Below are 17,608 nucleotides of genomic sequence, written 5' to 3' on the forward strand. Positions count from 1 at the left end.
AAGTGTTTCTCAGTCTACAGTGGTGTGAATACCAATGTCTTTAATGCATTTCTCTGCAGCATGTGACAAACTTTCAACATCAGCCATGAATTTGCCAAAGCAGACGGAGCCTCCCATGAGTAAGCGCCTGTCTTCATCCACCGTGGCAATATCCTATTCCCCAGATCGAGGCAAGTGAACGTGCAGACTTGGTCTCTCCAGTTTTCTTCTTTCTAGTGTGAGAGTCTTAATGTCAGTCTTTGTGAGAGCCCCTCTTGAGCCTTCTGCAAATCCCTCCGTTATCCTAGCCTTGTGGTCCGAATGTGGGAGCCCCAGGGCCTCACTAATGGGACTTTGGAAAGTGGCATTGCTCTTTAGAGCCAGGTCGTTGTTGAATAGGGGCAGGAATTAATGATATTCTCCCAGTCTGAAAGAGACTGTTCCATTTTCTACAGTGCGCGTAGGAGTTACCCTGCCCCAGAATTACTTGACCAGTGGGTAGATGTGACCGTTAAAAAAGTAACTGTCTGGTTATTGATGCAATATAGTTGATTAGCCAGAAACAGCAGAATTGAAGAGGAAGAGATATGTGGGAGACTTAGATGTGTGAAAAAATGGGGCTCTGCTATTGTCTGTGGTTTGTAGGCCTGCCCATTTCTGTTTTGAAAACAGAAGTTCAGAACTAATATGAAGCCTTTAAAAAGGGAAAAGGATGGATGGACTTTTCTGGCCCTGTTTTGAGGCGGGAGATGATATGTATAGGATGTGTGCCAGTTCCAGAAACTGAATAGAATTAAAACCACCTGTGTTCTAATGGAGGCTCAGATAAGTCACTAAAAATCTGAATTTGTACCTTTCAGAGTATGTAGATTAAGGAAGGGAGGGAAGCTCTTCATGCATTAAATGTGTATTTTAAAGCATCACTGAAGTGGAGTGTTTAACACGTCAAGTCATCACCAAGGGGTGAGCAGGAGAATGTTTGTGACTTTGAGGAGGCCAGTGTGCCTTCCTGGTTGTTTATCACTGGCGTTGACCTTGCACCTCCAGCACAGAGGCTGGTCATGTGTGTCAGAGACCCCATAAGTGTCAGTGTTGCTGATCTCTGATGCAGTTCATGGGTAAGCACTGAAAACCTTGAATTAAGAACTGAAAGAGAAAACATCCACGTGCTCTTAACTCTGTATAGCTGTTCCATCAGTGTATCCCATATGTTTTCATTAATTCACATGGTTACAAGTTGATGTACAACTCATATTTGCATTGACTAATATATAAAGATATCAGTATGTTATTATATATTGTTGGCAAGTGAATTTTCTGCTTGTGGATTATAAATTGAAAAATTTTAATTCCAAAACCATTTACTGGCTAGTGGGTACCCAAAGAATACCAAGTAATGGAAAAGTTAATCCATTACCACTGAATTTTAGATTATGAATACTACTACTTCCATTAAAGCTGATAATCAGTTGGTTATTTTTATTTTTGTGTTTCTTTTATAGTTTTTCCCGTATTTACATGGGAAAAGTATGAAAGGGTACATATTTATACATTAACAAAATCAGTGTGTTATGAAATACTTCTTAACAGAGGACCTAAAACAAATGTTTTGTAGGAGTAATCTTTCTTTCAATGTTAGATCTACTTGGTGAGTAAATGGTTTCTTGAATCCATATTACATCTTGGGAGATGGGTTAATTCTCTTCGAGTGATACAGATAATACTGTAATACTATAATAACATATTGAATGAATTAAGGCACCCCAAGAGAATTAACGCACTCCCTAAACTCTGAATGACACGTGGTTTCTTTTATTTTACTATGACGAACTCCGAAGCCATCTTTTGCTAGAATATTTTTATTTTCCACAGTCGTTCTACCACCCAAAAGTTAATTTGCATCATGCATTGTGTTGTTTTAAACATTGTATTTTGTTTTGTTTTAATTTTGCTTTTTAAAATTTTTATTTGGTTCCGTCCCTCAGCTCATCGCACGCACCTTAGTCCCATGGAAACCTTTCTTGTTATGCGACTGTTGACACCCACACAGGCTTCTTTAGCCAGAAGCAGAAGTGCACTCATGTTCTCTGAGCAGGCCAGTGACTCAGGTAAAAGAGGCCAAGCTGGTGACACAGGAAAATACCCAAAGTGATGTTGGTCGGCCTATGAGTTATTCCTGAATTTTTGGATTTTGCTTCCCATTTGCTGGCTTCATGAAATGTCTTCAATGGTTAATAATGTTTTCTACCCACTAGTGTTTTACTATTGCTATGTTTCTTTTCTTTCAAGTGTCACAGAGGTGAGTAAATTATTTTATGATTGAGGGCATGTGGATTAGGAAAAATATCCATTTCATGAGCTGTAGAGGTTAGTAGACTTTTTTTAAGAGACAGTTTGGCAAAGTAGCCTGTAAGCCACAGTCTCTGGAGTCCCATAACCAGCTCTACTACTTACTAGCTCTTACCACTTTGAGTAAGTTAATTAACCTCTCTAAGCCTCAGTTTCCTCATCTATAAGATGGAGTTATTTTAAATTGTCATGAGAATTAAATGAGATAGCACAATGATTGGCACAGTAAGAGCTCAATAAATGTCTAGAGCTTCGCTACTCAAGGGGTGGTCCACGGCCCAGCAACATTGGCCTCACCTGGGAGCTTGTTAGAAAGGCAGACTCTCAGGCCCCACCAGATTTGCACACTGAACTCTGAGAAACGCTGTGCCACACCATCAAAGCCCTTCCTTGACCAAAGCGGATGAAATCATCATGGCAAGATTAATGAGGGCTGGCATCCTCTGTTTGCAGATGAGCAATGCTGTGTCCACATTAGGGCAGGTGTGGTCTCAGGTCCCAAGATAATGTATTCAGGGAGATGACATATAAATGACATATAATCCTCTACCTAGTTCTAGCTATTTCTGAGTAGTTATGCTATTTCTGCAAAGAAGGTATACAAATGGCCAGTAAGCACATGACAAGATACTCAACATCGTTAGTCATTAGAGAAATGCAGATAAAAACTGCAATGAGATACCACTTCATACCCACTAGGATGGCTAAAATTCAAAGAAAAAAAGGAAAATAATAAGTGTTGGCAAGGATGTAGAGAAATTGTACATTGCTTCATACATTGCTGCTAGGAATGTAAAATGATGCATTCACTTCGGAAAAGTCTGGCAGGATCCTCAAAAAGTTAAACATAGAGTTACCATATGACCCAGCAATTCCACTCTTAGGTATAGAGCCAAGGAAATTGAAAACATGTGTTCACACAAAAACTTGTACACGAATGTTCTTAGCAGCGTTGTTCATATTAGCCACAAAGTGGAAACAACCCAAATGTCTAACAACAGATGAATGGATATACAAAATGTGGTATATCCGTAAAGTAGAATATTATTCAGTTATAAAAAGGAATGAATTACTGATATATGCTACATGATGGACCTTGAAAGCATTATGCTCAGTGAAAGAAGCCAGACACAAAATGCCACAGATTGTATGATTCCATTTATATGAAATGTCCAGACTAGGCAAATCCAGAGAGACAGTAAATTAGTGGTTGCCAGAGACTGGGGGAAGGAGGAAAGGGGAGTGAATGCTTAATGGGTACAGAGTTTCTTTTGGGGGTGTTGAACATGTTGTGGAATTAGACTGTAGTTAGGAGTACACAACCTTATAAATATACTAAAAACCACTAAATTGGACACTTTTAAAAAGGTGAATTTTGTGGTATATGAATTATATCTCAAAAAATTCCTGAGAAGTAGGAAGTATAGGCATACCTCAGAGATATCGCAGGTTTGGTTCCAGACACCACAATAAAGTGAGTCACACAAATCTTTTGGTTTCCCAGCACATATAAAAGTTATGTTTACACTATACTGTAGTCTTTTAAGTGTATAATAGCATAATAGCTTTATATTAATTTAAAAATACTTTATTGCTAAAACATGCTAACCATCATCTGAGCCTTCAGCGGGTCATAATCTTTTTGCTGGTGCAGGGTCTTTTAAAAACCGCAGTGTCTGTGAAGCACAATAAAGTGAAGTGCAGTAAAATGAGATATGCCTATATTCCCATTTTGAGAACAAGGAATGTGTCAGGAGGTCCCCAGGACCACTCTCAGGATCGATGATTTTCTAGGAGGACTCATAGCTCTGATGTATTACAGTGAAGGACTACAGAGCAAAATCAGCAAAGGGGAAAGACGCATGGGACGACGTCCAGGGGAGACCAGGCACCAGCTTCCAGAATCCTCTCCCAATGAAGTCATACAGAACACATTCCCCTAGCAATGAGTTGTGACATGTGTGAAATGTTGCCGACCGGGGAAGCTCATTAGAGACTCAGTGCCCAGAGTTTTTATTGGGGGCTGGTCACGTAGGCACCCCCTACCAGGCATGTACCCAAATTCCAGATTCTCAGAAGGAAAGCAGGTGTTCAGCATAAATCATGTTGTTTGTCCAAACAACTTAGGTGCAGTGAGCTACTCTTATCAGCTAATGGTGGGAACCTTCCTGAAATCCAAGTTCCCTGACACCAGAGCCAACCTTGTAAGCAGGCCTTTCCAAGAACAACAGTCAGGCCCGCTATGTTTTCTCTTTTCTTTTCTGCGCAGTCCACCTCCTTGGTCCTTGGCCTGGGTGTCTTGACAGCAGAATTATCATCAGTAGGACCCCACACAGCAGGCTGAGGCCAACCTACAGTAGTGATTTCACTTATACCCTTTAGGGTTTCAGGACTTCGCCAGGTAAAACACAGACCATTATACAAAGCTCTGTCTTAGAAAGCCACGTGGCTTGCTTCGTAAGTTTCCATATGAACCTTTTCTACCTGGCCCGAGGCATCCCTTCAGACCTTGCACAGCTCTGGCTAGTAGGATGAAGTTGACCCAAAGCCTTCCAGAGCTGAGGCAGTGTCACCATGGCCAGGGCACACACCCAAGATGTACAATCCCAGAGGGCACGTGTGTCCCCTGGAAACAAAGAGTTTACAGTGTCCAGGCACCCCAAGCAGGACACGCGTTGGTCAGACAGTACAGGCTAACAGGGCCCCCAGTGTGGCTTCCCACCCTGGTCCTTCCTGCCCCAGGGTTCTGAATCCTGTCCGAGTGATTCACTTCAGTCTTTATTTTCAGAGGGACTGCCTGAGGTGGTCAGTTCCAAACGGTTCTGTCAGCGACGCCAGTTCATTGCCTGCCGAGTGTGGACTGAGTGTGGAGGTGTTCTGTGGGGACTGTGCCGTATCTGGCCTGCCCCTGCTGTCTCATAGTCATACTGTCACGAGCGATCTGGGCTCAGCAGTCCCTCTGAATCTGAAGTACTCACAGTAGCTTGCAAAGGCAGCACAGTTTTCCTTCGGGAAGAGGGGAGAGTTCACAGGAACAGTTCTGGAAAACAAAGATCACAAATGCCCTTTATCTCCCCTGCATCACTCCAGGTGCTGCGTTTCTTGTTTTTCTCCATTGTTATCAGCGTGGCCCCTTCAGTAATCAAAACTTTCCATTTTCTCAGTCATCCTCTACTCTCACAGGGACCTTTCATCTGGAAGGGTTGAATGCAAGAAGGACAAGAGCATATTTATAAAAAAATTTTATCCAACTTAACCAGAAAGACGCATCATGTTCAGGAATTAGGAAAAAATTCTGAGTTCAAAAAATTTCAAAATAGGCTTGCATCACCTCTCATCTCTTTTGTCCTGCTTATTTATCCAGTGAGCAGCCTAGAAAAGATCAGTCCCTTTCTGGGGACAGCTGCATTTCACACATTGCCTTTCTGAGGTGTGTGTGGCAGGAGAAAGGTGAGGGAAGTCGAGTCCGGCTCTCAGTCCATTGTTACAAACTGCAACCAGTTTGGAAAGTCAAACGCCAGATGTCCTGTCAGCCACAGGGACATAGCCCTCAGAGGGGATTGAGTCCAGTCAGCAGGGCTGGATGGAGGGGTCCCACTCCCTGTGAGTGCCCTTTCCCAGCTTGCAGCTTCGGCAGGAATCACAGGTTAGGAATGCACTCAGGCTCTGCATCGGAAATCGAGAGCCAGCCGGAAGCTCCATGTCAGATGGTCCCATCAGGGAACAGGCCCTTTCCTGCGGACATTTGTCTTTGTCCCAGATGGTCCAGCCAGCACCTGTGATGTTTTCACAGGTTAGGGCCCCACGGAGGGGTGTTATATATCTGCAGTGGTCCCAGGTTGATACACTCCAGAAGTGTGTCTCTAGAGATTGCCTCTCTTTTCACATCTCCCTTTTTCCAGAGGTCCATTAGGGAAAAATCATAGCAAAAATCGTCAAGTATGGAGACTTGTTTTGGTTCCAATACTCAGAGTTTACATTCCAGCCAACCCACGGTGGCAAAAAGCAAGGAGCTCATGTCCCACTCCCACTTGGAGGAGAAAACAAAAACCAAGGGTGTCACCTGTACTGTACACTGTGCTCTTTCCCTTGCTTAAGCCAGCATGGCAAAAAGCAGCCAGAGGATCCAGCAAGCCAGCTCTTGGAGTTGGATGGGTCATCTTCACATTCCATAGGTATTTCACCTCTCGCAACTGACAGCATCTCGGCTGCTGTTTTGGAGCAGCATCCCATACAGTGGATGACTCCATAGCCACTAGGAACCAGAGAGTCATCCTCCTCCACTCCTTTATCCTTCCTTTTCCCAAATGATGCCTTTACCATGTATCAGTGAATCAAGATCATTCTGGAGATTCCTGCTTCTGAACCAATTGTGATGGGGGTCCCCAAGACCACCCCCAGATTTGGTGATTGGCTAGGAGGACTCAGAGGACTCAGCATGTGGTGGTACTCGGGCTGTGATGTGTTACAGTGGAAGGCTGCGCAACACAGTCAGCACAGGGAATTGACGTGCGGACCAAGTCCAGAGGACACCAGGTTCCAGTTTCCAAGAGTCCTCTCCCAGTGGAGGCACACAGGACCTGCTTAATTCCCTCAGCAACGAGCTGTGACAACACGTGTGAAATGTTGCCAACCAGGGAAACTCACTAGAGACTCAGTGTCCTGGTTTTCTGTTGGGGGCTGGTCATGTAGGCACCCCCTGCCAGGCACGTACCCAAACTCCAGACTCGCAGAAGGAAAGCAGGTGTTCAGCATAGACCATATTGTTTGGGCAGTTTAGACGCTCATCAGTGGTGGGAACCCTCCTGAAACCTAAGTTCCCAGATACTAGCCAAGGGCCAGCCTTGTAAGGAGGCCTTTCCAAGGACAGCAGTCAGGCCTGCTATGTTAACTCTTTCCTACGTGAGGAAATTGACGTTTAGAGAGGTTAAGTAACCTGCCCAAGGTGATCCAGTTATTAGGTGACAGTGCTAGATCTGTCTGGCTTCAAAGCCCAGATTTTGAATTCCTAAAATGAACTGGACTCTTGAGCGTTGAGTTTGGGAGTCTTTTAAGGTAGGGTCCATTCTGCATACACTAGAAAAATATGGTGGTATTTGGAAAATGTGGATTGCACATGTCACATTTTAACAGAAATGTGTTCTTCCCAACTCCCCGCTCTCCCAACTTTTTCCATCTGTGCTCCCTGTCTCTCTGGCTGTTTTACTATAACTCTCTAGTATCCTATGCCTGTCCTCGTATAGCTCCTGCTGGCCCTCTGAAATCTACCTATAAATCCTCTCCCACTCGGAACACTGAGAGGAAGAAGACTACATCTACGTCTGGTGTAGGAGATGCTGGCAAAGGAGCCCCTGCAGGAGCCGAAGCCTCTCCGGTAGGTTTAAACCCACTCACTTACCCCTCAGGACTGGTTTATCTGACAGTGTGATTCCTCCCTGCACTTGACTTGGGGTCTCTGTTTCCGTTAATCTTCAGGGACTGCCCAAGGGGTGGATTTGGTTTAAAATAGTGGTTAAGGTCACGTGCTCGGCTTTGGCAACCTGGGGTTCATGGGTTCGGATCCTGGGCATGGACCTACACAACACTCATTAAGCCATGCTGTGGCGGCATCCCACATACAAAATGGAGGAATATTGTCACGGACAATCTTCCTCAAGCAAAAAGAGGAAGATTGGCAACAGATGTTAGCTCAGGGCCACTCTTCCTCACCAAAAAAAAAAAATTTTTTTTCACCCATCCTTTGAAAATCATTTAACGTTTTGCACCCTCCTACATCATAGTGTCTTGTAGCAAATTCCTAAAGACCCTGTCCTCGTTATAGCCTGCCCTCCAGAGGACGGGAATCAGAAGGAATGTTCTGAGTGTCTCTACTTCTTTAAGGATGTCTGAGTCTCGGCCAGTCTTGCCTCCGCAGGCAACTAGAACTGAGGTTCTGGGTCAACCTTCATCTACAACAGTGGCCTTTAAACATTTTTGACATCATACTGACAACATCAGGAGAAAAAAAAAGTTGAGCAGTTACTCCCAATTATGTATATTTATTTAGAAATTATACATACCAGATTACTTTTGTTAGTTGTCACTTGCTATGTAACAAATTACGCCAAACTTTAGCAGCTTAAAACAAAGGTTTATTACCTCACTGGTTCTTTGGGTTAGAAATTGAGGGGCCGGCCCCGTGGCTTAGCAGTTAAGTGTGCGCCCTCCGCTACTGGTGGCCCAGGTTCGGATCCCGGGTGTGCACCGACACACCGCTTCTCCGGCCATGCTGAGGCCGTGTCCCACATACAGCAACTAGAAGGATGTGCAACTATGACATACAACTATCTACTGGGGCTTTGGGGGGAAAAAAAGGAGGATTGGCAATAGATGTTAGCTCAGAGCCAGTCTTACTCAGCAAAAAGAGGAGGATTAGCATGGATGTTAGCTCAGGGCTGATCTTCCTCACAAAAAAAAAAAAAAGAAATTGAGGATGGGTTAGCTGGGTGGCTCTGGTTCAGGGTCTGTCATGAGGGTGTAGTTAGGATGGCGGCCAGGGCTACAGTCGCCTGAAGGCTTGGCTGGGGCTCTTCCAAGACGGCTCACTCACATGGCTGTTGGCCAGAGGCCTCAGTTCCTTCCTGCATGGACCTCTTCCTAGAGCTGCTTGAGTGTCCAAATGACATGGTAGCTGGCTTCCCCTGGAGCAAGAGATCCGAGAGAGAGAGCAGGGGGAAGCTGCAATACCTTTTATGGTCCAGTCTCAGACGTTACACACCATCACTTCTGTCATAGGCTGTTCGTTAAAACCAAGTCACTAAGACCAACCTACACTCAGGGGGAAGGGAATTGAGTTCCACCTGTTGAAGGGAGGAGCATGAAATGACTTGTGGACTTATTTTAAAACCACAACGTTACTGTACTGCTGGGCATTTATTTTATAATACCGTTTTTTTTTCTTTGAGGAAGATTAACCCTGAGCTAACACCTGTTGCCAATCCTCCTCTTTTTTGCTGAGGAAGATTGGCCCTAGGCTAACATCTGTGCCCATCTTCCTCTACTGTATTTGGGACGCTGCCACAGCATGGCTTGACAAGTGGTGCGTTGGTCTGTGCCCGGGATCCGAACCTGTGAACCCTAGGCCGCCAAAGCGGAGCACGCGAACTTAACCACTTGCCCCACCAGGCCAGCCCCCATATTTATTTTTTATTTTTATTTTATTTTATTTTTTTTTTTAAAGATTTTATTTATTTTATTTTTTCCCCCCAAAGCCCCAGTGGATAGTTGTGTGTCGTAGCTGCACATCCTTCTAGTTGCTGCATGCGGGACTCGGCCTCAGGATGAACGGAGAAGCGGTGCCTCGATGCGCACCCGGGATCCGAACCCGGGCCGCCAGCATCGCAGCGCGCGCACCCAACCACCAAGCCACAGGGCCGGCCCCATATTTATTTTTTAAACCCACTGTGGCCCTGAGGTTCTCACATGAGAAGTGAATGTTTCAGACCCTTGAGTTTTATTGTAGGGTGGATTACTGTGGAGGGGGCTGACGTATGTGGGTGTGGGGGCCAAATGAGGATTTGCTACAGAACAATGTGATAGGAAGAGATGGGAACCACCCTTGTGGAGCGCCCACTGCAAGCTAGGCACTGGGGCCCGTGCCTCCCGCCTCCTGCCTTGTGCTGGGGGAGGCCATGGGGAAGATGTGGAGGGATGGGTGGAGTTGCAGTCCCCCGTTACAGTGTTAGGGTCCACAGCCACTGTCTTGAGTGTTATAACCACATTTACACTTACCTGTGACTTTTTTGTAGTGCTTGTATCTCTTTGTCCTCTGTCCAGTTTCTATAAATCCAAGACCATAATGTGGTTCTGTTGTTAGCTCTTTGCAAGATAACAAGGAGAAGGAAATCTTTGCATTTTGAGGCTGAAGTTATTTTTTTTAACTGGATGACCTGTATATGATGACCTTGTGGTGCTTCCCTGCAAAGATTCCCGTTGTGGGAAGCACTATAGCTTTGTATGGATCCTTGTGAAAGAATGTGTGCATTGCTCCCATCTGGGGTATTTTGAGAAATTGTAGAAGCAGTGCCACTCGTGGGCCATGGCTGTCCTATTCTGTGTCCTCTGCAGACGGAGAAGATGAAGAGGGGGCCACGAACAACAACTTCCATTCCCAGTGTGGGCCTCGGGTCCCCTCTGAGAAGATGCGAAGTTCCAGGAGGCATTTCTAAGAGGTCGTCTTCTCCCGTGACATCCAAGTAAGCCTCTTTCCCCTTTGCCACAATTGGACGGTTAAAGCAGTTTGGTGGGGCCCTGTGTGGTGCAGCGTGTACCACCTGCTCCTCCGCGAGGCGTGGGCAGCCCTAAGAGGCGAGCAGGAGGAGTGCTGGACTTTCGAGTTACCGCGTTCACTCTCGGCATATCTTCTGGGTAAGCGGTGGGCTCTTCAGGGATTTGTCATCTGGTAAATATGGGGCTCTGATTTACTAAGATAATCCATTCAGCATTTTCTCTTTAGGTCCAATTCCATTCTGCTTTTCTGGCCTACTCTGTGTCCAGTGCTCTTCTCAGCCCTCAGGGAGCTTACCTGACAGTGAAGAGCAAATATAGTATCAGGTGGTGATCAGTTCTGTGAAGAAAAATAAAACCGGGTCAGATGACAGCGAATGGTGCGGGGCAGTAGCTAGATAAGGTGGTCAGGAAAGGCTTCTCTGAGGAGGTGACCTTCGAGCAGAGCCTGCGTGAGGTGAGGGAGCAGGTCAACTTGGTCTGTGCCTCAATGCACTGTGTTCTCTCTTGCTAGACTGCCGGGAGGTGGGGACTGACTCGGTTTCCTGTTGCACAGCAGGTGCTCAGCGTGTGTCTGTGGGCCAAAAGCAGGCAGGGAAGGAGAAGCTGGAGGGCAGGAGTGGGCTTGCCTGGTGGGCATGGGAAATGCTGGGACCAAACCTGCCCAAGGACTCTGGCCCTTTGCCTCCTCTTTCCTTCTGGGTCATTCATCGGTTTATTCTCCCACTGCTCAGTTCCTCAAATGTTCCCTTTTCTGGGCTGCGGATTTCACTTGGGGAATTTTTAAAGGCTAAGGGATGCTGGTTTCGATACTGTGTTGCAGGGTATTCCTGTCACTTCAGCAAAGAGAAATTAATCTAATGGCCTTATTCTCAGAGCCCCGATAATGTCAACTCTAGTGCAGGCAGGAAAAATAGCAAACTCGAACAGCAGGACTTTCTTGCATACTGTCAAAACTACCAGAATCGTGATCTCCTTAGGAGGTGCCCTGGGGGTAGAAGTTGCTTGGATATCTCTAAATCAGAGTTACCAAGTGGTGAGGTCTAAGGAGAAACAGATGTTTCTTGATTTTTAAAATGTTCAGAAAGAAAGATAGTTTCTCCCCGGGTAAAAATTAGTGGCTGAACCACCCTGGGTATGGACTGGGTCTGAGAAATGTGGGCAGTGAGGTGGACCGTAAGTAAAGTCTGAAAATCCAACCAAACTATACAGCAATGAGAAAGAATGGACTGCAGCTGCCCACAACCCGCAGGTGGATCTCAGGAGCGCAGTGTCAAGTGGAAGAAGGAAGTTGTAGAAGAATGTCAGTGGGATAATTCCATTTATTCAGAGTTCCCAGATGTGCAAAACTAAGCAATGTGTTTTTAAGAATATAAGTGTGGTAAAATGATTTTTAGAAAAAGTAAGAAAATAGCAAACATAAAATGCAGAGTGATGATGGCCTCTGAGTGTGCGAGGGGGCACATGGGAGATCCTGCCATAATTATATCTTTCCTTTGAACTAGATGGTTGGCGTGTGAGCATTTGTTATATCATTCTTCATACCCTTTGTATTTTATAAATTTTTTTGTATACTCTTTTCAATATTGAAGAAAAATGAAAAAGAAACACTTGATTTTTAAAATGGTGTCACATACAAAATAAACCCCAACCAAAGTGGCATTTTCGACCTTCCCTCTGTGCAGACTGAGTGTATGATCTTTAAAGCACACTGGGAGTAACGTGGCTTTGAACGGGGGCTTAGTTAGTCCCTTTGAACTCCCATCCAGAATCCCAGATGGGTCATGTGATGAATGGCTCTGACAGCGCATTGTTCTCCTCCCGGATCTCAGCTAAATTAAGCCACTGTTGGGTGGCTGTGCATATTAATGGCATTGCTCTTTTAAGCGTTCAAGTTTATTTTCATTGTTGGCATTGTTGGATACTTGTATGGGTTTTAGAAAACTAGCTTCAGCAACACTCTCAAAGATGTGAATGGAGCATAGCTTTCTTTTTGTAACCTAGAGAGGGGAAATCAAGTGTGGCCGAGTGGATTTACCCAGCCTGTCTCTGCCTGAGTGTTGGTGCTGTCTGTACTCCCAGTTCTTCAGTGTGAAATATTCTCGAATGGTTTCAGGTTCTTAGGAATATATTCTAAGTCAGTTGGGTCATTATGATGGGGAATGTTTTGGTTATCTGTTGCTGCTGTAACAAACCCCCCAAAATTTAGTGACAGAAAACTATTTGTTATTAATTCTCACAGCTCTGCGACTTGGGCTTACCAGGAGGGTCTCTTGGGGTCTTTTGTGTGATTGTTCTGTGGGTTGACTTGGGCCTGCTGGACGATTCTCACCTGGGGTCTTCCATGCGATTGCGGTCCAGTGTCAACTGGGGCTGCAAGTACCTAGGGCTCGCCTGAGCTGGAGGTCCAAGATGGCCCGTTCACCTGGCTGGCAGTTGATGCCAGCTGTTGACTGGAGCTCAGCTGGGGCTGTCAACTAGAATAGAATGCCTACATGTAGCTTCTCCGTATGATTTAAGTGTCTCACAGCATAGCAGCGGGGTTGTAAGAGTGAGTGTTCCCAAGAGTGAGTATTTCCCAGGACATGAAGCAGAAGCTACCAGGTTAGTTAAGGACTGTGCCCTGAATTGGCGTAGCATTCTTTCTCTGCTATATTTTATTGGTCAAAGCAGATGGGCCAACCCCGATTCAATGGGATGGAAAAATAAACTCAAAAGATCATATGGGGGGCCGGCCCAGTGGCGCCAGTGGTTAAGTGGGCACGCTCCGCTGCGGCGGCCTGGGGTTCGCCGGTTCGGATCCTGGGCGCGCACCAACACGCCGCTTGTCAAGCCATGCTGTGGCAGCGTCCCATATAAAGTGGAGGAAGATGGGCATGGATGTTAGCCCAGGGCCAGTCTTCCTTAGCAAAAAAAGAGGAGGATTGGCAGATGTTAGCACAGGGCTGATCTTCCTCACACACACACAAAAAATCATATGGGATGGGAGGAGATATTATTGTGCCATCTTTGGAAAATATATTCTGCCAAAGATAATCACTTTCAGAGATAGTGATTTTGTCTCAGGAACCTAGGTCAATTTCACTTTATCATGCATTGGAAACAAAACAGATAGTCCAGATGAGGGAAAAAATTAAGACAAAGTTGTCTGGATGGCCCAAAATAAGTGCCTCCCACTCAGAATCATAGGCTCATGGAAGACTCCTGGAGCCAGCCTATTCCTTTGGTGTTTGAGGACATTTAATTGATCATTACTGGGTGCCATGCCCATAGGCTTCTCTGGTGGATGTGTGGTGTGGTTATCTCTGCCCACAGGTGAGCGGCTACAGTGGATCAGGGCTCCCTGTGTTGGCAATTTAACTTGCTTTTGCCACCACCATCGTTCTCAAATAGGCTTTTACATTCTAACCTGAAAATTTTCTTGAAAAGGATAATTGAAAATGTTAAGTTATACCCCCTCCTCACAGCTGTATTTATATATTCGCCCAGTCCATGGTCCTATATTTTTTAGTCTTACTAGAGGATAATTTGAGTTTAGACCAATTTTTAAAAGCCTTTTTATTTTGAAATCATTTCAACCCTGCAGAAGAATTGCAAGACCAGGACAAAGAACTCCCGTATACCTTTTATTCTGTTAACTTTTAGCCACATTTGCTTCATCATTCCCATCCCCCATTCACTCTCATTCAGTCTCCACAGACACACACACACACGCACACACACAGAGATTTTTCCCAGAACAATTTGAGAGTAAGTTACAGACATCATGAAGACATTCTTTTGTATAACCACAGTACAATTGTGAAAATCAGAAAATTTAACTTTGACATGATATTGTTATGTAATTCACAGTCTGTATGCAACTTTTGCCAGTTGTCGCAATGAGATCCTTTATAGCATATTTTTCCTGGTCCGGGATCCAACCCAGGGTCTCGCATTGCATTTAATTGTCTTGTCTTCCTTAGTCTCCTTTAACTTGGAACAGTTCTTCAGCCTTTCTTCTTCATGACCTTGACATTTTCCAAGAGCATAGGCCGGTTATTTTGAGGACTGTCCTTCAATTTAGGTCGGTCTGCTGTTGCCTCATGATTAGACTCAGGTTGTGCATTTGGGGCAGGAATCCCACGGAACGGGTGTTGGTTCCTTCTCAGTGCATCATATCAGGAGGCCATCATGCCAGGTTGTTCCATTACTGGTGATGGTAACTTTGATCACTGGATTAAGGTGGTTTCCACAGATTTCTCTCTATAAAATTGCTCTTTTCCTCTCTGGGAATTAATAAACTGTGACCATAAACATAGACTTTTCAGAATGTTGGCCGAGCTGTCTGACAAGGCCACAGACCCCTCCCATCCTGTGGATGGGCTGTATTCACCATGCCTGGAGTCAAGTGGCTTTGGAGAAAATAGAACTAAATTCCAAGATATGGAGGGAGAAAGTCTTTTGGGGTTCTGCTTTGCAGTGAACTCACGTTCAGAAGCGTGACAACCCTCTCCCAAGAGTTATTCTTGCTGCTCTATTTACAGAGGTGTTTGTTCATATTTCCTACCAGCCATAGAACCTCAAAAGGTTATATAATCCTGCCTTGTGCACCAGGAAGACCTATTTCTACCTCCCCAGCAAAACTTGTGAATCCCCTTTGTTAGATTTTTAATCATTGGAGGTATTGAACTTTTAAAAATTAAAGGGGGAAAGCTAGAAAAAAAAACAAGATGGAGAATCAAATGACTTGGGTGCCAGCCCTGGCTCCCTTGTCCGTTTACATCTCCTGGGAAAGGTCATTTAAGCACTTAAGACTTTCTTATCTAAAATATGGTTAATAGTAATTTCCCACCTACCTCACTGGGTTATTGTGGCCATCAAATAGACCCTTATTAAATAGATGAGAAAGTACCTAAAAATAAAACTCTATGAAAGCACAGTGAGTTCCCCTGATTAATTTGTGCTTAATTTCTTTCATCAGCCAAGATACCTATTTCTAGGAAATAGGAAAAACATAGCTTTGCCAGACTTCGTTTGGCTTGCAGTAGTGTAAGCAGGGCTGGCCAGAGAGCCTTGGGGCCTGCCAGACCAATATCGCCTGGTTCAAGATGCCCGTGCTTAGCAGCTCTTGCAGGCGCCTGGCAGGGTGCTAAATCCATGCAGTGAAGTGGCGAGGCAGGATGAGCAGGAGTCTCGACAGATAGGGAGATCAAATCGAGAACTTCTAAGATTGTATTCTGTATTTTGGTCACTCGCTGTTAAACAAAAAAAAATCTGTGACTTGCCTACACTTCCTTAATTTGAAAGTCATGTTTGTGTGTGCATACAAGTGTGTGTGTCTGTTTCTTTTTTTTTTTTTTAATAATTTTATTTATTTATTTTTTCCCCCAAAGCCCCAGTAGATAGTTGTGTGTCATAGTTGCACATCCTTCTAGTTGCTGTATGTGGGACGCGGCCTCAGCATGGCCGGAGAAGCGGTGCGTCGGTGCGCGCCCGGGATCCGAACCCGGGCCGCCAGCAGAGGAGCGCGCGCACTTAACCGCTAAGCCACGGGGCCGGCCCTGTGTGTGTGTTTCTAATTTGTTCTGTTTATTGGGCAGCGGCTGGGGTAGGGGAGTATAAACAGACTTCTTAATATATTGAATTTTATCCTAAATAATCCACCCTTACTTCTCAGGTAGAAATTATTTTTAGATGTGTGCTCATGGGTAATTGGCCCAGTTTTATTTAGAATAGAACCTCACAGTCTGTGATGTGAACAGGACCTACGTGTGACTGTTCTGTTAAAGCAAGTTGAAGCAAGGCTGGTCAGGGCAGTACTGACCTGAGACTGTTAGAACCACCCTCACCCAGGTCATTCTGTCCTTTTCTCCCTAGGATCATAGTCCTGCCCTGCATTTCCATCTATGAGCTGCAGGCAAACTGATTGAGGGTGTGACTTCATCATGCTCCATTCCCTTCTGACAGCCATTTAAACTAGACCCAACGGTCGTGTTGGGATCCAGATGCTGGCTTTCTGACTACTAAGGCTGGACCATAGAATGGATTGCACCTGCAGCCAGTTCAGGCCTCTTACCCACTACTCCCAGTCCAGCCCTGGCGACCCTCATAGTGGGAGTCGTGTCTGCAGAAGAGCTCCTCATCAATCTACCCATTCACGGGCAGAGGTGCCAGCACACTGCAGGCCCCTCGGGTGGAGCCCGCCTCTTCAGGCACTGCTTAGAGAAGCTCAGAGTGAGGGCTCGCTGCAGGCAGGTCCCAGAGAGAACGAGAATGGACTGGGCTGCGTGCGCCCAGCACCTTTGCTCAGTCTCACCAATCAGAGAAATCATGCCTCACTCCTTGCGGAGGAGGATGAGGTCAAGGAAGAAGAGCAGATGGCTTTTTGCTGGTCCTTCCAATACTGGAAATTCCTATTTAATGAGTCAAGGTAGGAATGTTTACAGGAGGAGAAAATGTTTCCGTCTGCATCATCTACCATAAAATAGGAGTCTTTCCTATTGCCTCTCTCTCCAAATCCCAAATCCAGGGGTAAGTCTTTGCCATTCCCCGCCCCTATGCCATGGTTGGACTGAAGCTGCACATAGCATGCACACGATATTCCAGGGAATAGGTGACGGGTTTTGATCTTCACAAGGCATTAGACCAGGTCCCTCGAGACACCCTCCTGGCAGTTATAGCAACATTACGGCCCTGGGTGACAGCGTGAAAGGAGGGCATTACCAAGCAAAAGATCTCCTGCCATATGTTTGTACAGGTTGTTTGAACCTAAACACAGGTTTTTGCAGCTGATTGGAAAACTCTGCTCAGTGGAGCACTGTCATTATGAGAGAGCAGGGCTTGTGGTTTCCCATTACAGTTCTTCCTCCTGCCTTCGTTGGTTCTTGTCTGTGAGGATAATTCAGATTTTTATTTTATCATATATTTAATCAGCACCAATATCTAACAGCTTATTAAGTGCTTACTCTGTGCCAGTTCTAAAATGAAGATCTGGGGATCTTGGTGACCCCACACTCAAGCTTAGCCACCATTG

The 17,608-nt window shown here is 45.3% G+C and overlaps 1 protein-coding gene across 3 annotated transcripts in view; it reads left to right on the forward strand.

The window, feature by feature from the left end:
• The window catches only part of MAP7D2 (MAP7 domain containing 2), a 105,063-nt gene that overhangs the window by 62,373 nt on the left and 25,082 nt on the right, over nt 1-17,608 (forward strand). For all 3 annotated transcript variants that reach the window (XM_004435179.3, XM_087427566.1, XM_087427565.1), the window contains exons 5-8: nt 60-170; nt 1,965-2,087; nt 7,548-7,702; nt 10,435-10,562. In XM_004435179.3, the coding sequence (XP_004435236.1) occupies nt 60-170; nt 1,965-2,087; nt 7,548-7,702; nt 10,435-10,562 (517 nt within the window). The remainder of the gene's footprint in view (nt 1-59; nt 171-1,964; nt 2,088-7,547; nt 7,703-10,434; nt 10,563-17,608) is intronic.

The sequence above is a fragment of the Ceratotherium simum genome, chromosome X, assembly GCF_057802395.1.
Source record: "Ceratotherium simum simum isolate JZ-2026a chromosome X, ASM5780239v1, whole genome shotgun sequence".
Lineage (NCBI taxonomy): Eukaryota > Metazoa > Chordata > Mammalia > Perissodactyla > Rhinocerotidae > Ceratotherium > Ceratotherium simum.